The 26,434-nt window shown below is 50.2% G+C and overlaps 2 protein-coding genes across 4 annotated transcripts in view; one reads left to right on the forward strand and one right to left on the reverse strand.

The window, feature by feature from the left end:
* The first annotated feature begins 1,836 nt into the window (after nt 1-1,836).
* On the forward strand, nt 1,837-9,005 carry TOR3A (torsin family 3 member A). Its single transcript, XM_059854634.1, has 6 exons — nt 1,837-2,280; nt 2,640-2,753; nt 3,393-3,658; nt 4,207-4,382; nt 6,292-6,416; nt 6,843-9,005. The coding sequence occupies exons 1-6, from the start codon at nt 1,980-1,982 to the stop codon at nt 7,091-7,093; spliced, it is 1,233 nt and encodes a 410-aa protein (XP_059710617.1). The 5' UTR covers nt 1,837-1,979; the 3' UTR covers nt 7,094-9,005.
* Nucleotides 9,006-9,131: 126 nt separating this feature from the next.
* The window catches only part of ABL2 (ABL proto-oncogene 2, non-receptor tyrosine kinase), a 44,982-nt gene continuing 27,679 nt past the window's right edge, over nt 9,132-26,434 (reverse strand). For all 3 annotated transcript variants that reach the window (XM_059854630.1, XM_059854633.1, XM_059854632.1), the window contains exons 2-11: nt 23,957-24,127; nt 22,964-23,259; nt 22,137-22,409; nt 21,302-21,386; nt 19,531-19,708; nt 18,779-18,963; nt 18,347-18,499; nt 17,436-17,525; nt 16,086-16,259; nt 9,132-15,578 (exon numbers count right to left, since the gene is read on the reverse strand). In XM_059854630.1, the coding sequence (XP_059710613.1) occupies nt 13,882-15,578; nt 16,086-16,259; nt 17,436-17,525; nt 18,347-18,499; nt 18,779-18,963; nt 19,531-19,708; nt 21,302-21,386; nt 22,137-22,409; nt 22,964-23,259; nt 23,957-24,127 (3,302 nt within the window). In that variant the 3' untranslated portion in view covers nt 9,132-13,881. The remainder of the gene's footprint in view (nt 15,579-16,085; nt 16,260-17,435; nt 17,526-18,346; nt 18,500-18,778; nt 18,964-19,530; nt 19,709-21,301; nt 21,387-22,136; nt 22,410-22,963; nt 23,260-23,956; nt 24,128-26,434) is intronic.

Consider the following 26,434-nt stretch of genomic DNA (forward strand, 5'->3'; position numbering starts at 1 on the left):
TAAGAGACTGGGGATAGATAGGACTTTGTGGGGGAAAAAGGAAGGAGGAAAAAGGACTCTTCTCATACCCTACTTAGTGATCTAATCCATAACTGTGTTATACTGAGCTCTGGAGAGAGGCTCTTCTCGTCCTGCCTTCTGTCAGAGTGCAGAGATGGATGTGCAGAAGAAATTGCTGTATGGAAATGGGAAAAAACCTGAAAGATGGGTGCATGGCATTTCCCTGGAGAGCCTGTAAATGAAATTCTGGACTGTGAGGTTCCCTCTGAATGTTTGCTTGTCCCAGGCTGCACTGGGGTTTGGAATAAGCCAGGCATAACTATTTCTTGTGGTGCTGTTTTCTCTTCAGGTGGCAGGAGCTGAGCTGAGCTGAGGTGGTGGAGCCTTAATCAGGAGCTGCTGCTCACCAGGACCGACTGCCTGGAATAACCAGCTGTGAGTGACAAGCTGAGCATCCTCCCATCAGCTCCAGGGCTGTGCAGGTCTCTGCAGCTGCCTCTGCCTCCAGCTTCACCTCACAATCAGCAAACTGCAGTTTGGGTTTCAGCAGAGCAAGGGAAAAACCCGAGTGCTTCCTAGCCCCCTTCAGAGAATCCCAGAATGCCTGGTCTTGGAAGGGACCTTAAAGATCCTCCTGTTCCAAGCCCCTGCCATGGGCAGGGACATCTTCCATCAGACCAGGTTGCTCCAAGGCCCATCCAGCCTGGCCTTGGACACTTCCAGGGGTGAGGCAGGCACAGCTTCTCTGGGCGTCCTGTGCCAGGGCCTCCTAAAGAACTGGTTTTCCTTCTGGCTCTGACTGTGTGCTGCACTTGGGCAGGGCTGACATCCCAGCAATTATACCATGAGCTGGTGCAGTGTTGGACGATCAGTTTATCCTTAAAAATTTCCTTTTCTCCTTTGGAACACGTAACCATCTATTTTTATGGCATCTGTCCCTTTTAATAAAGCCCTTTTCAGGTAGAGCAGTTATCCTGGGTGGGCAAAGTTGAATGTTCCAGCTATGAACTTTTTTTATAAATCTGTATAAATGCTTGAGGTACCTCAACTAGTTTTTAGAAAGGCTGACAGCAGTTTTGGTTTGGGTGGGTTTTTTTGCTATGGCTACAGCAAGTTTGATTTTTAAATTATTTCTTTAATGCACTAGTTTTAGCACTGTTTAAGTTGTTGCAAGTGGCGTTCAGGTTTCGGCCTCACTGTTTTTGTAGCTGAAGGGGCCGTTTTGTTAGCCCCAGTGTGAGAAATGCTGCTGTGTAATATTTGCAGGCACCTGTAGATGGTGATGCGCTCTGCTCCACGCCTGCATCCCCCCTCCCATCCACCTGGACCAGGCAACTACCAGGCTGGATTAATTCTGTTTATGATCCTCCTTACTTTTATTTTTCTGAAAGTGTGGGATAACCTTGATATCCTTTCCATTTCCAAAGCATTTTGGCCTTGGGCTCAGTTGGGATATCAGGACAGCAGGCAGCAAACGCAGCCTGGACAGCCGTGCTGCTCCCCCGCTGCTCCCTTGTTTTTATTTCATTACCTCTTATTTTTGTGTCTCCTTTGAAAGGACACTGAGAAACAGCTGCCATTTGCTCTTGTGTCTGCGGCCGCAAAACCTCAGCCGCCGAGCCGCTGGGCTATTTAAAATCCAGATTATTTTCCTCCCCGGGCGCTCGCTGCCGGTGCCGCAGCCCTGCGGGAGGCGGTGGCCGGGAGCCTCCCCGGGCCTCTCTCCAGCCCTTCCCCTCCCAGCCCTGGCTGGCCGGGCCCGGGGCGGAGCCGCAGCCTCCGCTGGCCCCGGCCTTGGCTTTTGTCGCGTCCCCGTGGCTGCGACGGCGACAGGGAAGCCACGTCTGGCCGGGGCCGGCACCGCCCACGGCTGCTGCCCAGCAACGCCTCAGGGAGTGAGATCGGCTCGGGCCGGGGCGGCCGCGGGGCCCAGCGGGGCCGGGCCGGGCCCGCTCCATTCCCGATCCCGCATCGCTGCCATGGGCCCGGCCAGGCTCCCGGCTCCCCGCGGGCTCGGCTGCATTGTGCTGGTGCTGCTGCTGCTCCTGGGCGGCTCGGGCAGCCCCGGGACAACGCCACCGCCCCGGGCGCCCTGGGCGGAGGAGCAGGGAGCCGTCCCGGAGGGGGGACCGTGGGGCAGGGTGAGGTACGACGCCGTGAAGAAGCATTTGGGAGCTCTCTCCAAGCAGTACTGGCAGTACCTGGCGTGCAAGGTGTGGCAGGAGGGCTGCGAGGAGGAGGAGAATCAGCAAGGAGAACGAGAGGCCAGTCCCATCCCAGGTAAGCGCCTTGCTCTGCTCTCTCCCGTGCCCGGGAAGGAGCAGCAGGTCCGGACACTGCTGCGGCCCCGGCTCCGGTGGCGCTGCCCTTCCTTCCCGAGGTGGCTGCCCCGGGCATCTCCCTCCTTGGCACACCCCGGGATGAGGCTCTTGCACTTCTTGGGCACTCGGAGCCATCTCGAGCTGCTGCCAATTCCGAGCTCAGTGTTCCTCCCCACAGCCAGGGCTGCCCGCAGGGACAGGGCTGAGTCCGTCCCACCTGGGACAGAATTGCCGTAACAGGGCTCAGCTGAGCGGCTACTCAAAATGTAAAAAACCCCTTTCCTGGAACCTCTCCGCTCATTCTCCTCCCGTTTCCAGGCTGGGGCTTCCCTCTGGTGGGCCAGGAATACCTGGAGATCTTCTCTGCCTGGTACTGCAGCTTCGGCAAATGCTGTGAGACAGGAGACTGCAGGATCATCAACAACATCACAGGTAGGGGCTGTGCTGCTTTGTGGCTTGTTTTGAGGCTTTTTTCCTGTTAAAGTGTATTCTAGAAAGTGATGTTAGTAAAGGGCTTTTCTGAGTGGGGTGCTGAGCTGTGGGAGGGTGAGAGGCTGAGCTCAGTTCTGTGTCCCATTTGAAGTTCTGAGACCGAAGAGAGTTTGTTCCTTACTGTACAGCGCATCTGCTCTAGCTTGCCATGAGCCCTGCCTGCATCCCATAGTTTGCAGGCACATGCAGTGGGATCCAGACTGGCCCAGGACCCTGCTGTAGGTCGGGAGGGCACGCTGAGACCTGTGTGTAAGCCATGAGTGGGTGTCTTTGTGTTTTGCTGTCCCTAAGACTGCTGGTGTGCAAGCCCTGCCCTGGGAGCTTGGGAGGGCCTTGGGGCATCGGTGCTCTCTGCAGCTGCCGAGCATCCCTGCCTTTTCCCAAAGGAAAAAAGGGGTCAGTGGAAGATTTGTGACTTTTTGGGCCAGAGGCTGATGTAGGCAGGGCACAGGCAGCCTGTGGCTTTAAGGCCACTTCACAGTCCTTTGGTCAGGCAGCCCTGCCATGTTTTCTCCTTTTACTCCCACCTGCAGTAGCTGTGCTGGCAGGTGGAGCTGAGCTCGTGCTCTCTCTGTGCAGGGCTTGAGGCAGACCTCAATGGGCAGCTCCACGGGCAACACCTGGCCAAGGACGTGGTGGTGCGGGCGGTGCAGGGGTTCCTGCAGAGCCCATGGCCCCCCAAGGCTCTGGTCCTGTCCTTCCATGGCTGGTCTGGCACGGGGAAGAACTTTGTGGCTCGGATGGTGGCCACTCACCTGTACCGGGACGGGCTGAGGAGTGACTGTGTCAGGCTGTTCGTCTCCCTGCTCCACTTCCCACACCACAACTACGTGGACTCCTACAAGGTGAGAGCCAACAATAGGGGATGGTTTTGTGGGATGGGCTGGAGTTCATGTCCTTCCCAGCAGCCCCTGTGGGGCTGTGTCTTGGGTTTGTGAGGGAAACTGGGTCCCACAGCACTGGCTGGTTACTGCTGAGCAGTGCTTGCACAGCCTCAGGGCTTCCCCCCTCTTCCACTCAGCCCCTGAGCTGAGTTCTAGAAGTTTGGGACATGCCAAAGAGCTGAGTCCTAGTGCCAGAGAGATATTCCATGTCCTTTACTGTCTTGCTCAGGAATAAAAGATGCAGGGAGGGGGTTCAGGGGCAGGCATTGCTCAGAGACAGGCTGGGCATCAGTCTGTTTGTGGCAGGGTGGGCAGCTGCCTTTGCACCACTTGATGTCTTTCTTTCCTCTTTCCTTCACTTATTAAACTATTGTATCTCACCTCACTCGTTTTCCTGCCTTTGCTCTTCCTGTTCTCTGCCCTGTCCCGCTGGGTGGGAGGGCATGGAGCAGCTGTGGTGCTTGGCTGGGTGATGCCAGGGGCTCCTGACTCCCCTCCCTGCTGTGCAGGCCCAGCTGCAGAGGCAGATCAGCGAGACCCTGCAGCGCTGCAGGCAGGCCCTGCTCATCTTCGACGAGGCCGAGAAGCTGCACTCCAACCTCCTGGATGCCATCAAACCCTTCATGGCTCAGCACGGCAGCAAGGGCCAGGCAGATCAGCAGAGATCCATCTTCCTCTTCCTCAGGTGATTTCTGGTCACCAAGTAGTGTTGTTTGTCCCCAGAGGTGTGTGGTACAAGGGGCTGAGGCGGCAGGGGAGGGCACAGGTACCTCGTTCCCTCGTGGTGGTTGCCTCCATGTTCAGTTTTACCTGTGGATGCTGGGCATCCTCCCTGGGAATATCTGCAGGAGGAGATGAGGTCCAGCTGAGTTGGGACACCTGGGCCTGAGTCTAGATTTGGAAGCAAGGAAGCACAGTCAATAAAAATAGTGTCACCCTGCCCAGATGTCACACTCCAGGGAGCAGAGCGGGGGCTGAAGGTCTTGGTAGGAAGTTCCCATGCATTTTCAGGAGCTGGGGAGTTCCCACTGCCTGGCTGTGGCTGCAGACTGAGGTGCTGTGAGGCTGATCCTGGCATCAGCACAGTCTGGTTTAATTGGTTCCTTCCCCAGGAGTCGGGCATGTGTGCACCCCAGCACTGTCTCTGTGTGGGATGCAGCTGGAGGGAGAAATGGGACATCTCAGAACCAGGATGTGAGGCAGGCACCTGACTGCAGTGCCCCTAAAGAGTGAGAGATCAGCATCTTGGGCCCCCTTCAGTTTGGGAATTGCAGTCGTGGGCTTGGCTCTGGCATGAGCTGTTCTAGTGCATTCCTCCTCCACCTCCCACCATCCAGGCAAGGGTTCCAACCTCCAAGCTTGGTGCTTCCCTCAGAGAGGTTTCCCTGCCTGTGGAGGACCTGTGTGTGTGCCCAGTGCCTGTGGAACTCCCCTCACTCTGGTCCCACCTGTGTGGAAGGAGCTGTGGTGGAAGGGGCAGGTCCTGCCCTGTTGCTCAGCACAGGGTGGACGTGCTGTCAGCTGCACAGGGCTGGCCTGGTGTCCTGCTTGGCAGCCATGAAGGTCAGGAATGGACACTGTCAGCAAGCAGAGGGGAGCAGGGTGCCTTGAACTGCAGCAGTGTGTCACCCCAGGGGTTTCATCACTCCTGGTGGCAGTGTGACACTGACCTGCTTTAGGAGGGATGGCTTTGCCCCAGGCCTCCCGTGGACACTGGCAGGGTGCTACAGATGGGGTGGGGCTGGCTGCCTGTCCAGCCAAAAGGGGCTCTTTGGGTTGGGAGCAGGATCAGCACAAGCTGTTTTCTCCCTGACAATGGGTGGGGGCATGGTGGGAAACAGAGGTGGCTTTTTAATTTTCCCTGCCTTCAGTTTGGGGTCCAGAGCCTCTGACATGAAGATGGGGTGCAAGATGTGTGGCTCCCACTGCCTCTCTGCCTCCCACCCACACAAGCTCTGCACCCACTGGTTCCCAGTCCACTGGGGCATTTGGGGCTGGGGCAAGCCCCTCACCAGCACTTGGGGAGGGTGACATCTTTCCTGGACCTGCTTTCCAGGGTGAAGGGCTGTCCTGGGACCCTGAAGAGCTGCAGGACCTTGCAAACCCCACCACAGAGCTGCCCCCATGGGTGTCCAGAGGAGCCCTTAGGTGGAAGCTGCGTTGCTGCTTTGTCCCATGGGCAGAGGATGCTTTGCCAAGTCCTGAGCTGCCACTTGAATCCCTGCCCTGGACCTTTACTTCCAATGGGACTCCTGCCACGTGCTCTGCCCTTTAACCTGGACTTTGTGGTGGCTTGTTCAGCGTTTGGTGTGGAGCCAAGTGTCACCTGCAAGGTTGATGGCTTTCCAAGCCAGGACAGGGGACTGAGGGAGATGGAGAATTCTGCTGCCCCTGGCAGGATGGCAGACAGCTGCATGGATGCCTGTGGAAAGGGGCTCTTTGGGAAGAAGGCTGGCTCTCCGTGTGCTGATCCTAGACAGCACATCCTCTGTTGTCAACAGAACTGCTGGGGCCTGTCTGCAGGGAAGGTGCTGGCAGCTCTCAGCATTTCAGCTCTGGGAGAAATCTTGAGTGACTTCCCTCTTTGTCCACAGCAATCTTGGTGGCAATACCATCAATGAGGTGGCCCTGGACTTCTGGCGAGCCGGCCGGGCACGGGAGGAGATCCCCTTGGAGCTGCTGGAGCAGCAGCTGCGGCTGGAGCTGCAGGAGGCTGCAGGTAAGAGCTGGGCTTGCTGGGGGGGCTGTGGGCAGGCTGCTGCAAGGCTGCCCCTCTGCAGTGTCCCATCCAATGTGTGCCACACAGGGCTGTGCCTGGGGGAACAGACCCTCGCTCCAGGGGCTGTTGACAATGAGAGCCCCATCCTTGGTCCCTGTGAGCCAAGAGGCCTTCAGGCCCCCTTCAGCCCTGAAAAGGGCTGGGGGCAAGAGGCAGCTCAACCTCACAGGGCAGTGCTGAGGCTTCTCTGGGGCTCTAGGCATCTTTTGGTGTGACTCATAGAAACGCTCTGTGCTCAGAGTGCTGAGCAGCTCTGCACAAGTGGGTCCCACTGGATGAGTCCCTCGGAGCCAAGCCTGGCCTCGCAGAGAGATGATGCTCTCAGGTGAAGCTTCTGAGCTTGCCTTGTCTTGTGCTCTGCTCCAGAGAACAGTTATGCCCACAGCCAGCTCCTCAGAGAGAACCTGATCGATTTCGTGGTGCCGTTCCTGCCTCTGGAGTATCAGCACGTGAAGCTCTGCGCTCGGGACGCCTTCCTGGCCCGAGGCCTTCCCTACACCGAGGCAACGCTCGACCAGGTGGCCCAGATGATGGTGTTTGTCCCTAAAGAGGAGAAGCTTTTCTCTGCACAGGGCTGCAAATCTGTCCCCCAGCACATCAATTATTTCCTTCCTTGAACATCAGGGGGACCAGACCTGCTGAGATTCTTGTGCTGAAGGTGGTTCTGCATTCCAGGAGCTGCTCTCTTTGCACAGGGTCAGAGGCAGATGACCCAGCCAGGCACTTGCCCAGGGACTTAACAGAGACTTAAGCCCCCCAGAGCTGTTGCAGGGAAGGAGGTGCATCCCTTACTCCTGGGATGTGAGGACAGCCTATGCTTGGCTGTTTTTGGAGCCTGTCTGGTGTTCTAAGTCCCTTCTTTTAGCTGGAGGGGTGATATGGTTCTGCTGACAGATGCTCTTCCATGTGAGTAGGGACTGGGAATGTCCAAATCCTTGGTTTGTTGCTGTGTGGTGAAGGGAGGCCTTGGACAGGCTGGTCCTGTTGAGACTGTGTGGTCAAAGCCACATCCCTGTCCCCAATTTTCTCTGTCATTTTACAACATCACACAGAACTGCTTTGCTGGAGTAGAGTTTTTCCCCTCTGTTGCTCTCATGCCTTTCTAAGGTGTCTGCTGCTCAGGGACACATGTGCCAGGATTGTAGTCTGTGCAGGGAAAAAAGGACTGAATAATCTCCTCTGGAGATGCCAAATCCATAGCTCTCACCTTGGAGTATACACCTCTCACTGGAGTCTTCCGTTGTATGGAAGCAGCTGCCAGGGTGAGGGGAACTTCTGCTGCAATTATTCTACTAAGCAGGTTGGTGCAGAGCCTATTTCCTTCACTGCAAAACCAAACAGGAGAGAGAACTCTTCTGCCCAAGGGCAAAGGGCAGGTGAGGAGGATGGTGGCTGAAGCATCAGGCTGCAGCTGAATGTCAGTTTTCATGGATGCAGTAAAAGCTTGGGGTTTTTTCCTTCCTTTTTTCGTTTTTGTCTTCAGTACATTTCATGCTGTGGCTTTTTGGCTGGCATCAGCATTATTATTATTATTATTATTACTACTGCAAGGGGCTGTTTGCTGTCTGGGTACTGGCCAGGTGATAAGTGTGTTGCAGCAGCTCCAAAACATTTCATCAGTGTTACGGGAATCGCTCTGTGACCTCTGGGTCAAAACTCCCTTCCAACAGGGCTGTGCTGGCGAGGAGTGCAACAGCCCCTGCCAAGGACAGGGTTTGGCTTCCCAGCCACCCCCACGAGGGACCTTTAGTCTATTTTAAGCTCTGACCCATTTTGTGGTGCCAGTGATGAGCAGTGTGACCTCTGGGGAAGACTGACCAGACAGACTCGTCCAGGCCCTGCAGACTTTGAGTCCCTGCTTCCCTCGGGCATGCTGGCTCTGTTACCTAAGGAGGTGTCACAGTCCCAGTCAGAGACGAGCCAGCTGCTCTCCCACTGCTCAGCCAGTGCAGGTGCCTTAACCCAGCTGTGTGGAATGGACCCTGGGGCTGTGCCAGCGGGGGTGATCAGGCATTTCTGAGACTTGGTTTATGGTTAATCCCAGGTGTCAGAAACCTGGGAACCATTGGAGTGATGGTTCCACTCAGCTGGGGCAGGGAGGCTGCTGCCTCACAGGACACAGCCTGGGTTGTGTTTGGTCACCTGGGCAGGAAGTTTAGCAAGCTGTGTGCTGAAGGTTAGTGGCCTAAAGGTTGTGTGTGCAAGCCAGGATAACCCAGGATTTTTCCTGAGTATCAAGAAGTGTTCAGCTGGGTTAGGCTGCCACAGGCTGTGGTGGCAGGAGGTCGCTGGGGGACTGGTTTGAGGTGGGCATGGAGCAGCTCTGGCTGTGGCTGCTGAGGGAGGTGCTGGTGACATTGACAAGGGCGAGGCCAGAGCTGCACTCTGCTTGGTCACCAGTGTGTGTGTCACACCTGGGTGAGCTCTGATCAGCCCCACAGCAGCAACAGCTGCTCTCTGACCACGCCACGGGCAACAGTTTGGTTATAAATAGATACCACATAAATAAAGATACTGCTTTTCTTGCAACCTGGTAGAATTAAACTGTCTCTCTTTTTTAACAATTTTTTCTACCCAAATGAAAGAGCTTCTGCTTAGGACTGAGCAGTTTCAAATATTCATTAAGGGGGAAAAATCCCCCAGCATCTACTCAAGTGGTTTTTGCCAATAAAATATTGCAACCTTTATTTAAAACAAAATGCAAATTGGCAAAACTTTGTGGAACAACAGGCAAAGAGGCCCTTCCAAGGGCCTTATTGACATCAAGTTTAACACTGTTCGCAGTTCACAGTCAGACGATAGTGAGAGAATTAAATTAGAAAAACAACCAAAATATATTACAATAACAATTAAAAAACAAAAACAGTTGACAACACTGCTAAGAGTGATTGGTGATTAACGTGATTCATTTCAATCCATTCCTGCCCTCAACGAGTTCACTACCAATACAAACAGTGCCACGTGAGCCGAGCAGGCTCCACCTCCCGTGCACAACAGACACATGGGGAAGAACGACCTCCTTTGGTACAGACTGCTTAGCCTGGAGCTGGGAGAAACAAGTCCGTGTCCCAGAACCTCCTGGGACCTGCTACCAGAGAGTGGGCTGAGGGCTTTGTTCCACACTCCAGGGATGTGCAGCACCACCCCAGCAGCCTCCACACATGCTGCAGTTCCCTTTAAGTCTCCGTGCCTGCTCCTGGTGAGCAGCAGGGCTGAGCTGAATGTGTCCCAGAGAAGGCAGCAGGGCTGAGCTGAGTGTGTCCCAGAGAAGGCAGCAGCCTGATGGCTTTGGGACCACCATCCTGTGGAGTCACTGGTGCCCGTGGATGCCCTGGAGGACAAGCCTGCCTCAGGGAAAGGTAGGACATGAGGGCTGGGATTGCTCTGTGGCTGCAGGGTGACCCACCCACACCTCTGCCTGATGGGGAGGGGCTGCTCTGGCTCCACTGTGGGGTTTGGCTCCCTGTGCCCCACAGCTCCTCCAAAGCACCCTGACAGATGTCAGCCCTCGTGTTTGGCCGTGTCTCACAGACACAAGGCCAGTGGCAGCCAGGATAAGTCCTGAGGAGGACAAGCACAGCCTCTCCTCTCTCCCTCCCTGCTGTGTTCTGCATCAGCCACACTGCTCCCTTCAATTCCCCTTTTCCCACTGGCTGAATCTGGTGCAGTCCCAAGACCCAGACTCCTAGCTCAGGTTCAGCCCTGCCCACACTAATGAAGAACATGACTAAACCAAGTGCACTACTTTGGGGTTAAGAAGGGTGTGCAGTGCAGGAAGAAGAGAGAATTGCACCTGTGAGTCAGCTAATTCCCACAGTGGTAGGAAGAGAAAGTGCCCCCCTGAGCTCACTCTGTGCTTTGTGCTTGGCAGTACCAGGCCCACAGGTGCCTTCCCCATGGCAAAGACAACTGCTTTAAATTCTAGCCCACAGCAGTGCAAGAGAGCCAGCCCAGCTCCAGCTGTGCCCCACAGCTGTCTGACAGTGCTGAGGAGAAGCAACAGGCCTTCTGCCTTGTCCCCTGCCCCAAACCATGGAGCATGAAGTGCTCTTCACTGGGACAAATAAAGGGGTGTCAGCACCCACATTTGTTCCTTTGCACATCTGGTGCCAGGCTGAAAACAGAGAATTGGCCACAATGGAGACCTTTAAGGCTGAAGAGAAAGGCAGACCTAGCTAAAGGGAGAGGGAATGATAGAAGTTTTAGAAGCAGCAGTGGAAGGAAAGACAAGTGGATGGTAATTTACAGCAGAACCAGCTTTCCCAGATTCCTTTTGCTATCCTGCCAGAGGGCAGGGGAGCATTGCAGTTTGGGAATAAAACACTCTAGGGCAGCAGAAGTCCCACCAATTCCACAGCCTTCAGTTTAGGGGGAAAAAAAAACCTGACAAGTCAGCACCACCTCTGCCACAATCTGCTTACCTGATGTTAGATGATAGGTAAAGGCAGGGAAAAACACTTCCCATGAGAGTGACAATCCCCAAATTCCACCAGCCTTCGATTTTTTTGACCCGGAGGAGGGGTCAGCACTAAAGGGGCTCCTGTGTTGGGCACAGGGGTTGTAGAGTCTCTGTGCTTGGAGATGCCCAAAAGCTGCCTGGACATTGTCCTCAAAGGTGACTCTTGGTGGCCCTGCTTGGTAAGAGTGTTTGGACCAGGTGACCTCCAAAGTTCCCTCCAACCTCAGCCATTCTGTGACTCTGGAAAAGCAGTTGGATGCTGGCCTGTCCCACTGCCCATCTCTGCTGCAGGGCAAGGAGAAAATGGGGCACCTGAAAGGAAGTGGGGATGGCCCACAGTGTCCATTGGGACACAGCCGCTTTCTTCAGAGAGGACTGCAAGAGGGGAGTTCTAGTAGTGAGAAATTCCATATTGCTATTCTACCACTTTTGCTGTAGCTTTTCTGGAAGACTGGCATTTAGGAAAAAAAAAAAAAAAAAAGGCTTCTTTCAAAATGTTCATCAGAATTGGGTTAAACTTTAAAATGTTCTGGTTAAAATTCCTTTCCCCTGGAATCCCTTCAGTTCCAGCCCATTTGTCCCAGGCTGAGCAGCAGTACAATCATGGAACCATGTCATGGTCTGCCATGCTAAGCAAGACCTGCCCTTCTGCCCCCAAGAAGAGAACCCCCCACCTTCTAAATCCTTCTGATTGTTTGACAGGCCATGTGAAGCAATGCCACAAGCCACCTTCCCTTTGCAGGTCACCTTTCCAAAGGCAGTCAGTTTGGATGCACACCTTCCACAGAGATGACTGAAAGAGATAAGGTAAACCACAAAAGCCCTCAGTAAAGTCTAGGAGATAAGGGGTTGGTACTCTGCCTGTGGAAGAGCTCTGGGACAGCCCCAGGGCTGCAGGGGATCAGGACTTGCCAGCACAAGGGGTTGCTTGGTTCTTTCCCACCCCAGCACTTCAGTTCTGAGCCACAGAAGCTCAGTGGTCCGTTGTACCTCACATGCTGCTCCTCTGCTGTGCCTCCACACACCCTGAAACAACTTTGCTTAGCTCAGACCAGTAATGAAATGAGGATTCTCAGCCCATTTCTAAAGATTTTTCCAGGCCTGTCTTGCTATGCTCTGTGGATAAAACAGGGACACTTGCTGAGACACACAGCTTGCTCCCAAGCACCACCATGTGCTTCTAGACAGAAACAAAGTGCCCATCTTCTAAAGTCACACCTGTGCCACAGCTCCACTCTAGATGCTCACACTAAAAGCAGCACAGCCAGGCTTGAAAAACAAGTTTAGAAAGCGTTTTAACCAAAAAAATAAAGGCTTAAGGTGGAAAGCAAGCAAGGTCCTCATCACCAGCAGTGTGAAGTGAGCAGCAGCATGCAGGTAAGGTGTATCTGGAGCCAGGTTTCAGGCCTGTTTCCTTTCCTCTCACAAACCAGCAACTGAGCTCTTCCTACTTGCCAGTACATTTACACCTTGGGGAGTTGTGCATAGACACAGACCAGCTTTTTGAGGCCACAACAGTCTGCAAACAGCACCAGGACCAAGGATGACAATGCCAACCACTCAGCTGCTCTCATTCTGGGATTGTTAGAAGGCATCAGAGACTCACTGGGAGCCCTTCAAGGCAGAGCCACAGCTTTTGTTGCCACACCTCAGGCACAGCAGTGCACAGGTTACGAGCACATTCCCTACCACCACAGTGTAGGATTCTGGTCTAGCCTTTAAAATATGGGAACAAATCCATGGAGATGCCTGTGGTGTTTCCTGTGTGCTGCCATACTTTATCACCTTGGGATGCAGTGAAGCTGGAAGCCTGTGAGACAGGTAAACAGTAGAACAAATCCCAGGAATCTGGCAGTGTGAAGGGTAAGGGACAGGTCCAGGGAATCCTGCAGCAGTAAGGACATGTGGTGGGCAGGCTGGGCTGTACTTTCTGGTTCTCCAGCTGGCCCTGCAGTGCTGTGACTGCCAAAGGAATGTGGAGAGCAGCCAGGGAGGCAGAGGCTCTGCCTTACCTACCACGGGTCCTCATGGTGATCACACTGAACTGGGGGTTAAACGTGGTAACAAGTTAAAAACAATCTAGAGCTTAAAAAAAAGGAAGAACCCACCCACCCCAACAACAACACTGGCAAGTTGTGCAAGAGCCCCAAACTACTCAAAAATCACCATCAAGCAGCACCTGTGCTAGACCACTAGAAATCAGCTGAGTGAAGGCTGTGTGGTGGGAAGAGGGAATTCCAGTGGTAAGTCTGCCCAGCATCCCTGACACTTCCAATACAATGATGATGAGAACATGGTGGATGAGGTGGACAGGAGGGGAAAAAGGACAGTTTCATATATTAACCAATCTTGCAGTTCTCATTACAGCAGCAACAGTGCTGTGGAAGTTAAGCCATCCAGACCAGTGCATCCACCTTCAGCAGCTCTGAATACTGTCAGTGCATTAGACCTTTCCCCCAGCTATACATGACCCCCCTCCGGAGCTGCTCCGGCTGCTCTGCCCTTGGTACCAGCAGAGCCCCAGTGCCTCTCCTTGGCCTTGTCAGGACAGCAAAGCACAGGTGAGTGCAGCAGGGTGGGATCTGTGCAGCCAGGCAGCTGCAGCCAGCCTAGGGCTCCGGCTGTCACCACCATCCTGCCCAGAGGGAGAACCTGCCCTTGGTTCTCCTGCCTCTCCAGGGGAGGAGAAGGAACTTTCTTTCCCTTGCCATACCAAACAGATCAGCCTGACTAGGTAGGGACAGATCCTTGATGTTCTGCCCCTTACAGCTTTAATCTACCCTCTCCATCCCCAGTTTTTTGAGATGAACCTGTAAACGTGAGGAGAACTCAGTGATCTGAGGTACTTCACATACTCAAGTATCAGTCTTTCCTTTTGAAAGCATCAGTACAGAAAAACAGTCCCGCCCTCCCCATGTGTGTTTCTCTTACCCAGATTGACAGTAGCTACCTTTGCACCACATCACTGATTTCTTGGACACATGACAATAAGTTATTAAGGACGGGGTTCACCCCATGGACGCCAGCAGCTGTCGAGGACACCTGCAGCTCCTGCAGGCTGAGTTCCAGTTTGCTCACGGCTTCCCGGAAGGCGAATTTGTTGCGCGTGTGGGGGATGCAGTCCACGTAGCCTGAGCAGTAATCCAGCAGCTGGTGCCCCGTGTCCACCAGCTGGCTGTTGGGTGTGGGCTCGGCGATGGCGCTGGACAGGAGATCCGCGCACTCCAGCAGCGCCTCTTTACTGATCTTGTCTGCGGGGATTTTCTCAGCCGCCTGTTTGGTCTTTCTCAGCGCTACCTTGGCGCCGGCCGTGCCATTGGCCATTTTCACTGGGGAGGTGGAAGACGATGACAGAGGCACTTGGGGCGGAGGCATCACGGGCCTCCCGGATTTTCCACCAACAGGTGCTGCTGCTGCTGCTGCCTTCTTACTCCCTTCGTTGGATTCCAGTCCGTGCTGCGCTCCCGCCGCGCTGCTCAGCTCTTCTGCTGCATCCGAGCAGGCAGCTGGCTGCTGGAGGAGCCGCATCACCGGTGGTGGAGGTGGAGCACACTTTGGTTTTACCCGTCTAGGCCGGTCCCTGTCGCCGGAAGAAGTGACCTGATGCTCAGATAAGAGCTTAAATTTATTACCCTGAGAGTCTGTGCCAATGAGCTGCACGTCTGCTGGAGTGTGTTTTAGAGTGGGTGAGATTAGGACTGGCACTTTGTGGTTATGAGTGGTTGGAAGTATTGCTGCAGCCTTTACCGGAGATGACCACCCCGGCCTCTCGCCATCCTCAAGGGCCCCTTGTCGTGGGCCGCTGTTTTTTTCCTTGCCCTTAGGAGCTGCCACTAGCCCTGGACCCTCCTTTTCTTCCAACGCGGAGGGAGTTCGAAAAGGGAGTGCTGTGGCACCCCTTGGCAAGAGTTTTGCTTTTGGTCTCTCTCTGGTCAAAGCAGGGCCTTCTTCAAACCTTTTGGGAATCAGGTCACTGGCCCTCTCTGTGCTCTCATCGGGCTGGGAGGAGGTGGACACAGTCCGTTCTAGCTGAATTTTTGACCTCTGGGAATTTCTGGGAAGGGTCATTGCCATCCTATCCTGCTCTGGAAGCCCTGAGGACATGGAAGATGTAGAGTTTGACCTTGGAAAAGGCTTTGAAGCTTCTTCGTTGCCAGCGGGTTTTCCTGCTCGTAAACCCAGCGTCTTTTTAATCAAGCGTGGCGTGAAGAAGCCAGTGATGCCCGACCACCCTCCACCAGTGCTCACACCCCCAGCACTGCTGGGCCCAGTGCCCTCCTCGTTGTAAAAGGTCCTCTGCACAAAGCCCCCTCCATAGCACTTGGGGGGTGCCAGGCTCATGTCCTGCTGCGCGGGAGCAAAGGAGAACCCGTCCACGTGCTGCAAGGAAGCGACAGAGGAAAAGTTACCCGTCAGCTCGTATTTCTTATGGGGCTGGTTCTCCATCTCCCGGAAGGAGCTGCTGCGCTTGGGAGGCGTGGGAGCATTCCTCTTCTTCATGAAGGAGCTGAAGAAGCCCCCTTTCCTGTCCCTGGTGAACGTGGTCTCTTTGGCATCCTCCAGGAGGCTGCTGGGGGACTTGTCCCTCTGCTTGCGGGGCAGCGCGGGGGACCCACCTGTTGGCTGTGTGCTTCTGATGAAACCTAGGCAGGAGAGACAGGTGTCAATGTGGACAATCCATTTCTATTTCCACCTCCCTGTCCTGCAGTGGATTTTATAGGCCTGGTGTATTTACCTGCCCAGGTGCTGCAGAGATAGAGTGAGGGAAGTAGCCAGAACTTGTATTTTACTTTTTCTTTACTTTTTTTCTGTATGTGACCTGTCTGTTGTCTATACTGAGAAGGCCACTTTGGAGAGAGAGCAGAAAAGAGCTGCTCTTTCAGTTTATTGCTTCCTTCCCATAATTTTCTGATCCTTTCCAAACACCCAAAGTATAGGAGAAAATCTCTTGCTGCATTGTTAACTTAAGTTTTGAAGCTGTCACTTAAAAAAGAGCAGCAAAACTGAACTCGGAAGAAAAAATACAATTGGATTTACTAAAAGAACATTGAAAAAACTACTTGCTAGTAAATAATTGACACAGCAGCACAAAGCATGCCCATGTCACATTGTTCTTTGTTTCTCTGGGAATTTACACCCTGTGCCCACACCTGGTGCTGAGCTGGATGCTGAGTGCTCCACAGTGTCCTGTGTTCCCTCAATGTTCTCCTTGTTCTCTGCCTGTTTCTTCAGGGTTCTTGTCTTGGAGGGAAGCATGGGTAAGCGGGGCAGATAAGGAACTATGGATGAGGATGAGGCTGTTCTTCCAAGCTCCTCTGCTACCTCTGTAAGGAAAAAAGGGAATAGTCAAAACAGAGACCAGCAAAGGAAGAGGAAAAAAAAAAACTGGGTCTTTCCAGCAAACACAGACTGGCAGCAAGAGATCCATGACTGAGAAATACATAATTTATGGATTTAGTCTTTGTTCAAGTCTAGAGGTATTCAGGGTCAGATATTTTTCCTAACGATTTCAAACTTATTTACATCTTTATAAATTCAGAAAAAAAAAAAAAATAGCAGTGGTAGGATCTGTACAAGGGGTCTATTAAAGGCTGGCTCAAGAGACAAAGGCAGCACTGGATGCATTTGCCTGTCTTTAATCAAGGTGCCTCCTACTGATTCACCCCCAAAGTTGTGTTCTCCCTGGAATCTGAGTCTAAGCTGCTTTGCTTAGCAAACCACTGCATCCCCCCAGATGAAGAAATGAAGATTACATGTCAACAAGAGGTCAACAAAAACAAAAAGAAAACAAACACAGAGAAAAACCCACAACCTCCTGGCCACACCCAGCTTGGCATTTGTGTGGCCACTGGATGTGTCTATTATAGATCCTCACTGGTAAAATTCCATCTGGTGTCTTTTTTCTATAGCACGGAAGTTGATGGATCAGTTGCATATTTAATTTAAAAACTAAGCAGAATGCTCTGACATTTCTGCTTGTCTGCTGAATAGTATCACATTCCTCACCAGTATTTACCTCCTGGTAGATAATATTTCAGACTTGAGCTGCACAGATTTGCTCCTAGAAGTAGCTAAGCAGAAAATCCAGAGATTAAAGCACACTTTGGTAGAATAATATTTCATGACCTAATTGCTGCAGTCAGCAAGGGACTGTGATATGCATACATCTGTCTCTCTCTCCATCACTTACTATTCCTCACTCTTCAGCCTGGAAAACAAGAGATTTCCTCTGATAGAAGAGACAATATTCTTTAAATCAGCTCTTTGGCATTTACTGCTCAAATGAAATTACACTGTTCCCTGCACTGGAATGTGTCTGAACTTTTTTCAATATTTGTGAAACAAGTTATTTATCCCAATTATGGCTAAAAGAACAAGGGATGGAGCTCCATTCCAACCCCACTGCCAGCAGATGACCCTTAAGGGCCCATCCATGAGACACAGCACTCTGGGGATAACCTCCAGTGCTTTTTCAGGAGGAAAACAACAGCAGCTCTCACCCTCTGAGATGCTTGAGTCATGGAACATGGTTTCAAAAGCCTGGTGGGTCTCAGCAAAGGAAGGTCGGTCTGGTGGGTTCCACTTCCAGCCTGCAATGCCACAAAGCAGAGTAAGTCTCAGTGCCTGAAACAGGGAGATGAATTTTTCTTCTGTACAAGCAGACAGAAAGTTGTCACACTCTGACCCACTGATAAACAGGCTTTAGAGTCATCACAAGTACTGATTCATGGCAGCAGTTAGTACCTTACTATATCCTCACAAACAAATCATGAGAAGAAGGAACCAAGTCTAGAAATCCCAGCTCTCTGCCACCTCTACAAGTTTTTCTGATCTCCCTATCCCCCTTTCCGAATTGTCTGGGCAAAGGACAATTCTGTATTTGCTACCTTGGCTGCTTGGACTGAACACATCCAGCCCAGCCACAGATAACTGAGTGTGCAAAGCTTCAGACACCATGCTGCTCCCATGCTCTTAATACTGAATTTCAGGCAGACCCTTCCAAAAGAATGATGTGTAGACCCTCTGGGGGAAGGAGGAGGAGAGGGCCTTGATCCTAGATGGAGCTTGGGAAGTTACAGGAGAGTATCATGACGAAAAGTGTAATTTCTGCAGTTAGAAATTTGCACTAGAAAGATGTATTCTGGAAGCACTGTCTGCTGGTATCACCACAGGCTCTGGAAAGTTATTGCCATTCTGCTTGTTTTGCATTATGATCATATGAATTACCAGCTTTTGGGCTTTTGTCAGCTTCCTTAAGGTTTTTCAAGCAGTAATCATCATTCCCCACCTTCTTTGTTTCATGACTGAAACCCAAGCTCACTGTGACATGCTGAGGATCGGTATTGCTGTTAATTCCAGATTCCTCCCACCTTCCCAGGCTTTGTCCCCACAACTGGAAGAAGATACTCACATGCCCTCATCAGTTCATACACCTTGGGAGGGCACCCCTCTGGCTGCTCCATCCGATAGCCCTTTTCCAGCAGATCATACACCTGAGAGAGGTCAATGCCTGGGTATGGTGACATCCCATAGGTAGCAATTTCCCATAACAGCACCCCAAAGGCTGCAAAAGGAGGAAAACAAAATTCCTGATCATTGTGCTGTTCATCACTCTGTGGCCTTCATTGCAGCTTGAGACAGCATTGTTTCCTTGCGGGTATTTCAGGCCAGTCTATATGGAGATATCACATGCTAAAAATGTTATTGATTCATGAAGTTCTGGCCTGGCATGTGATTGTCTTCACAAGGGTTTCTGCCCACCCAGAAAGCAAGTTAATTGTCTCGGCTGGCAGAAAAAAAACAAAATAAATAAGAAAAGGACACTGAAGGTGAGTTTTCTTACCCCACACATCTGATTTGATTGAAAAGGTGTTGTAGGCCAGGCTCTCAGGAGCTGTCCATTTGATTGGGAACTTGGCCCCAGCATGGGCTGTGTAGGTATCACCAGTCATGAGTCGACTTAAGCCAAAGTCAGCCACCTTCACCACGTGGTTTTCTCCAACTAAGCAGTTCCGTGCTGCCAGGTCTCTGTATGAAGGAACAAAGGACACCACTGCAGCACGAGCAGGGCTTTTGAATGCAGTTCTGGGGCCCTGCTCCCCGGGATCAGGAAGCGCTCTCTGTATGCAGCAGGCAGAAGCAAGGTGAGCTTTGCCCTGATCAGTCTCAGAAACTGAGCGGACTAATTCTTAGGAGCAATAAGGTAAATCTGGATTAGGATTAACTTTTTTAATTCTATTAAGTTTTCAGTAATGGTGGCTGTTACAGTGCCAAGGATAGGATGGGACAGGATGGGATCAGCAGCTCATCACACACTGGTAACAGGTTTATTGCACGGCTTTATCTGCACTTAAACAGGACTTTGGGTGGGCACTGTCTGCACACAGGTGTAGCCAGGCAGTTGGTCACAAGATTGCTATGAAAGTCCTGGGGAAAAGCTACTGCAAGACAGTACTGAAGCCAGCAGAGCCAATGGATAAGCCAGTGTGAATCCCAGCTGTGGAAGAGACCTCCCCAAAAGCTGGAATTCCAAGCCCATCATTCTGTTTATCACTGCCATCTGAAGCTGCACCAGCTGAACATGACTTCACCCACCTGTGGATGAAGTTCTTCTTCTCCAGGTACTCCATGGCAGAGGAGATCTGGGTGGCCATGTAGAGCAGCACGACAGCGCTGACCTCCTCGCGGTTGCACTCGCGCAGGTAGTCCAGCAGGTTCCCGTAGGGCATGTACTCCGTCACGATGTAAAACGGGGGCTCCAGGGTGCACACACCTGCCAGGGAGCAGCAGGCAGCATGTGAATAAAGCTTCCCTTTCTCACCACTGTTCCTCATTTAACATTGCATTTTGTACCACTGAGTGTTCCTCTGGGAAAGTGAAGACTTCTATGTACAACACCCAGGTCAGTGCAGCCCAGACTCAGGGCTTCTGTCTGTTTTTCTCTCCATCCACTTTATGGATAGAGAGAAACATGTCTATAAAAGCACCACTATTCCTATCTAATATTCATGAAGCAGTAGTTCTGTTCTTTGAAAGGTTACAGAATGAAAAAAGAGGAATTATGAACACACAGTTTGCTTTTCTTCCCCTCTTTGCCTTCACAGAGCTGAAGAGTGGCCAACTGGAAGCAGGTACCTGTCAGCTGGCAAGATTTCCAGACTGAAATGTCACTACAGAGTAATGTGAGGCACTCCCATGTGCTGGGTAAGGAATAAGCACGGTGGGACCCACTCCTAGAGCATCATTCCCACACATTCCTGGGATGACTCCTTGCTACAGTCACTCTATGTAAAGGAGGAGGAGGAGGGCAACAGGATACTCTTGTCACAGCTCTGGGATCCCCCCTGCAGCTCTTTACACATTCAGGAGTAAAGCACTGTGCACCAAAGAGCAAAAATGCACCTCTCTGATGACTAATCTCTGAGTTGCTGCTCCTGGAACCAGAGAGGCCTGGCACAAAATTTCATCTGTGCCCTTTTTTAAAATGGGTACAGAACAGTTGCCATTAGTAAAACCCTTCACATTCCTCACATTTCTCCTTTCATCCTAGGCTTGGCTTGACAGCTCTACTTCTGAAAGTGCCAGAAATCCAGAGGCAATTAAACACTAGTAAAGGTTTAGGGTGTCTCCTTAAGAATCTTTGTGCACGTGGATTTAACAGCTATGCAAACTATTTAATAATGATCATCATATCATGCATCTGCCAGCAAGACAATAGGGCACAGTCACAATGTAAAGCCTGTGGATTTTTTTTCAGTCCTGGGTTGTTTGATCTCATGTACTTATTTGGTGATACACAGAGTTCCTCACAGCAGCAGCAATCTGGTGTCTTCTGCCTAATTATGGACTAATTTGTTCTTTTCAATACAGCCTTTTCTGTAAATATCTCTGATTTGAGAAGTATGTAGAATGGTATTTGCTGTGCTTCCAACAGAATTTTTCCTTTCACTTTGAATTTTCTTACAATTTTTCCTGTTCTCTCAGAAAAATAAGCCACAGAAAATTATTCTGTAAATTTGATTTAAGAGAGCAGAGAAGGAATCTGAACCTGATCACTGAACCCTGGAGCATGTTAAGGCCAAGGACACAAACCAGCAGGAGGCTGATATTACAAACTTTTATGTAACAGTCGTGCCTCAACAGCAAAGTTGTCTACTAATGTAAGTGACTGTATTTGATGTTTTATTTAAAATTAGTGTCTCTTAGCTCCAGTATTACATAAAGCTGTCAAAAATACCACCCCATAACCTGACCTGATTCATAAAGTTATATAAATACAGAAAAGCTGCCACTGCATTTAAACCAGGCAAGTTTCTGCCAAAATGAAGACTAAGTAAGAACACAAAGAGCAAGGCATTCCACTCACCTAACAACTGCACTAGATTTGGGTGCTTGATCTCCTTCATCACAGCAGCTTCTTTCAAGAACTCTTCCACCTCCATGGTATCTTCCTAGATAGACAGAGAGGCAAAAGAAGGGAACATTTACCTTCATGACCAAGGTCTGGCTAACACCACACATCCTGGCTGAATATAAATGATGGCATCTTTGTCTCCATTCTGTTGTTTTGGCTTTTACCAAAGCAAACTGTACCAGCCCTGAACAGCTGCATGGCTGTCCTGCAGATGATCTGCAGTACCCTGGCAGGGCCAGGCTTGCCCATTTGGTAGCTGTTGTTGCTGATGAGAGGAAGACTCTCAGGATCACTGACTTAGTTCCCTTGTATAGCTATAAAAAAATTAACCTATTCAGGGGCCACTTAGTTGGAACTGCAGAATTGCAGTTGTTAATGTTGAAACAAATGAAGTTTTGAAAACGAAGAGAAATGGAGAGGCTGAATTTTTTTCAGGAGTAGAGGACAGCTTATAGAAGGTATTTTCTACATCTTTGATTTCTTAAAGCCTCCATAGCTCCTCTGGAGGAAGAGAAGTTGGGTTTGTAACCATTTCTATTGGTCTGACTTGGACATGCAGCTCCTGCTGGGCCAAAATTCCAATTTGTTTCCAAGCCACGTGCACTGGTGTAAGTTTGATGGGGTCACTTTGATCTGCAAAGCTACTCCCAAGCAGGGATTTTATGCAGAGCAGCACACTCCATTTTCTGATGTTCGTATCACAAGGTGTAGTTGAGAACATTCCAATTTCCTTACTCATGTCATAAACAGTGACCAAATGAACAGTGCCCAGAATCTGAAAACTCACCTTTAACGTTTTCACAGCCACTGTGAGATTGTATTTCTTCCAGACCCCCACGTAGACCTCTCCATACTGCCCTCCCCCGAGCTTGTGCTTCATGGTGATGTCGGTGCGCTCCATCTCCCACTTGTCATGGATGGGGGACACTCCGTACACGGTGGGCTTATTGCACTTGGGGGCTGGGTAATGCAGAGTTGTCACCAGGCCATCTGCCACCGTCGAGTGATGGTGCACCAGCTCTGCCAGGGTGCTGAAACGGCTTTCTGCTGTCACATAGACCTGTAAAGCAAGGAAGAGGAACCTGCTTAAATGAAGGCAGCTGCAAGTTTTCAATAATGTTGGAAAAAAATCAGAAAACCAGGACTAAAATATTTGTTTTCCTCCTGTTGGGCAAATAACTATTAATCTATGGGAGTTTTACCTGCAGAAGGCAACTACATGTAAGCCATCACTGAAGAGCTGTGTCAGTTCTTGTGACAATTAAACACCTCCTGCCTTGTGCTTTACAGGACTAGAAGCTGGAATTCTTATGCCTCTCAACACAACATGCCACTACTTCATCTTGGTTAAAAATGCTGACTTACCAAAGCTCTGCTGCTTTTAAGGGGATCAGTGGAAGGCTACCCCCACCTCCAACCACAGCAGCCTTGCTACCCAGCTACTTTCAGCCCCAACAAGAACTGTCTGCACTTCTTCCAAAGCGCTTTTTGGGGAGTCACCACCAAACACTTGGCACACATGTTCTTTTATATTAATACAGGATCTCCAGCTTGAGATTCTGCAAGATGATATCTTCATCTCCTCTCCCCACAGCACTGTCCAGAGGTCCTCACCTTGCCATCTGAGGTGGTGTTGATCCTGTAGTGGTAAACACGTCCTTCGTACCTGAGCGAGATGGACAGCTGCCCTGGGCTGCTCTCGCTCTCCCGGACCAGGAAGCTGCCATTGATGAGGCTGCTGAGCAGATACTCTGCTGCGCTGCGGGACACGGGCCCGTGGTACCACGAGTGCTTCTCCAGGCTGTTCACTGGGGTGATGTAGTTGCTTGGTACCCAGCCCTGCCCATTCTTCGAACGTACCTCACTCCATTCACCATTCTGGTTGTAACCCAGGACTCGCAACTTCTCACCTGGGACCAGAAAGAAAAACACAAAATAAGCACAGTGCAAGCTGCTGGGTCTCCTTGAGGGAGAAACTCAGCATCAGTTGAGCCTGGGTTTGCAGCTTAACAAAAGAAACCATCTTATCAATAAACTGCCACATATAAGGCATTTATGAAGCAAAGGCTTAGACAGAATACCTAGGATACTGTTCACTGATTTAGTGCAGTGAGATGAACTCAAAAAGTATCTCATATCCAGCTTATTAGAATAAGAAGACTATATTTTCTTAGAGGGCTGAGGTTTGTTTTGTTGAAGCTATAAATGCCATATGATTTAACAGTTCTGACACATGTAGTGACCAGAATCAGAAAGTGTCTGTGCAAGCTTAATTCTTGATTCTGCCCCCAGCTGAAATTGCTGAGTTCTGTTACCATCTATGATGTACCCATTTCCCTTTGCCCTTCCTACAGCAGGTACCTCACAGGGACAGTGATGCGGGGAGCCCGGCACAGGAGAGGGCTGGACTGTGCCTGTCCCAGCAGAACTGCCCAGCAGGTGTCCCTCCAGCACCATGAGGGACGGGCTGTCTGCTTCCCACCACTGCTGTAGGGAACCACCTTCTCTAAGTGCACTATTCCCATTCCTATCCAGGCAGGGATTCCATTTCCACATTTCTGTTGCTAAGTTTTCAAGCCCACAGGTGCTCTGCACCCCCGGTGTTACCTTTGGTGATGCTGAGTGTGTTGTCACCACTTGCTACAAAATCATAAAGTGCAACAAAGAGATTGGGATCGCTCTCAGTGGCTCCAAGCAGGTTCTCCTTGGAGCTCCACCTGATGGCTTCATTCAGTGCCTGGGGCTCAATGTCGCAGCCGTAGGGGCGGTGCAGGGCCTCTGAGGAAAGGACAGGAGAGGCAATCACTTTGTGTACAGCTCTAATCATTTCCCTTCCTGAGCTGGAAGAGAGCCACAAGGATCATCCAGTCCAACTCCTGAAGAAGGAGATTTAACTGCTATAAGCCAGACAGCAAGTTATGTATATAAAATTTCTACTTAATATTTATTATATCTCTACACCTGTATTCGAAATTATTTAAGCATTCATAGATTAAAAAATAGGTGCACAACTAAAAGCACTTTTTAAAATTACATGAAGTAGTGAAGAAAACCTTTCAATCACAAAATGTTATTGTTTCTGTGGTGGACACAGCGTGGATCTGAAACCAACATTACAAATACAAGTAAGAGTGAATTATGGCACAAATGAGATGTATAAGTTGGGATAGTAACTGGTTCAGTACTAACAGGAATGACAGTGATTTGTAATACATTTCAAGACTGTGCAAACATAGGTGGAAAACTGACAGGAGCAGGGACAGAAGTCAGTACAGGTGATGCTGGGTATTTAGCAGCAGCATTTCTGTTTTGCTGTTTCAATGGACAACTGATGCAAACTTGTCACTACAAGGGAGTGGAGGGAGGAATCAGACATGTTTTATAAACAAAAAAAAAGAAGTCCCTACAGTTCTTGTAATGATTAAAACTAAATCCACAGGATTTTAGGAAGAATTGTAGTAAGAAGCAAAACTGTGAACACTTCATGCTAGTGCTATGTCAACACCATCACTGGCTTTCTAACTCATGGAGAGGTTTTCCAGGAACATGTAGTAGAGTAAATCTCAATATTAAGAAAAGAAAGAGTGATGCTGTGGTTTCATACATGAGGACTACTCAAGGGAACAAAACCACATGAAGGTGTAAAGTTATATAAACTTTTTCTGACAGCACAGATCTAAGTCCCTGTCCCAATATCTATTTCTGAATTCTCTAGTTGAACTTAGTTAGAGAAATGTATACTGCAAAGAGATTTCATAAAATGCACTAAACATAAAAAGTTCTCTCTAAAAACATCTGAGGCTTTCTTTGCTTTACAGTCATTGGTTTGGCCCATTTCTGATGGGCTGAGAAGTCAGGTTTGGGATGTTTTAAGCAGACACTGCCAGAGAATGTGTGTGTGGCTACACCTACCCCCTTCTCCACAGGCCCCTGAGATTTACACTCATGAGCAAGAGCTGGTCTATAAGGCACTTGAAAAAGGAACAAAGAGCTCAAATGCAGCACAAGTGGGAAGTCAGTCAGACACAAAACAGGAAGAAGCCTGTGCCATGCAATAGGCACAGTAATATACCATATCCGTGTCACAGGACAGAGCTCAGGCCTAGAAAATGAGGACTATGGGGGGTTTCCAGCCTATAATGTAATTTTTTAACTGTACTGTAGGTATATGGGAAAGTAAGTGGTTGAGGTTTGTTCTGTTTTCATTTTAAGCTTAGCTAAGTGGCTTTTGACTGCATTTCTGGTAATTATTCAGAGTTCTATTTCTTGCATAACCTGCTCATCTTGCAATTACTTAATAACCTCAAAGTAGCCTTCTGTCAAGGTTCTCCTAGCACAAAAAGAAGAGCCTACAGACTAAGGCACCAAAATGTCAGTTCCTTGATTGCACTGCCTGCAGATGCAATATTTACATACACTTCTTATTCCTAACTTTCAACTGCAATTAGTTTTACAAGATGTTAATCCATCAGACTGGAAGCTATCATGGAAAATAAGAAATCCCAATGCTCAGCCACCTACATTACAGCATGGCTGCCAACATCCCACTGTATTTTCTTGGGGCTGGATGTGTGCATACTGAGTATGCTCCATGAAAGAACACCAGTTCCTAAATCCAGCTCTCTTTATGGAGTAAAAATACTATTTAATTAAAGAATGCATTCTTTATGCACCTACAGTGACTTGTGTTATGAGTGTTTCAATGCTTTAAGCAGTCAAATGTGCTGTATGAGAACCCTGACTTACACATCTCTACTAGAGAGCAAACACAAAAGTAGGCAGCTTCCAAAAAATACCCAACCTTTCAGCTCCAAAATCCCTTAGTGGTGGTAATTACCTCCTTACTTTCAATTATGTATCTGCCAAGCAGTGAAAGGCTTTAAACAAAAATATAGCATTTATTCTAAGTCATAAAGCATCCTTTAAGTTTCTTTCTCCAGCCAGAAGAGCTCACACACCGAGCAGCCAAGCCCTGCTCCACAGACAGCACAAAGTTAAGTGTTCATCCATGCACCCATGGATAGCCTGAAGCAGCCCAGGGCCAGCCCAGCTGCAGAGGTGCTGCAGCAAGCCCTGTGCCAGGCT

This window comes from Haemorhous mexicanus, chromosome 9 (genome assembly GCF_027477595.1).
Source record: "Haemorhous mexicanus isolate bHaeMex1 chromosome 9, bHaeMex1.pri, whole genome shotgun sequence".
In the NCBI taxonomy this organism is placed as follows: Eukaryota; Metazoa; Chordata; class Aves; order Passeriformes; family Fringillidae; genus Haemorhous; species Haemorhous mexicanus.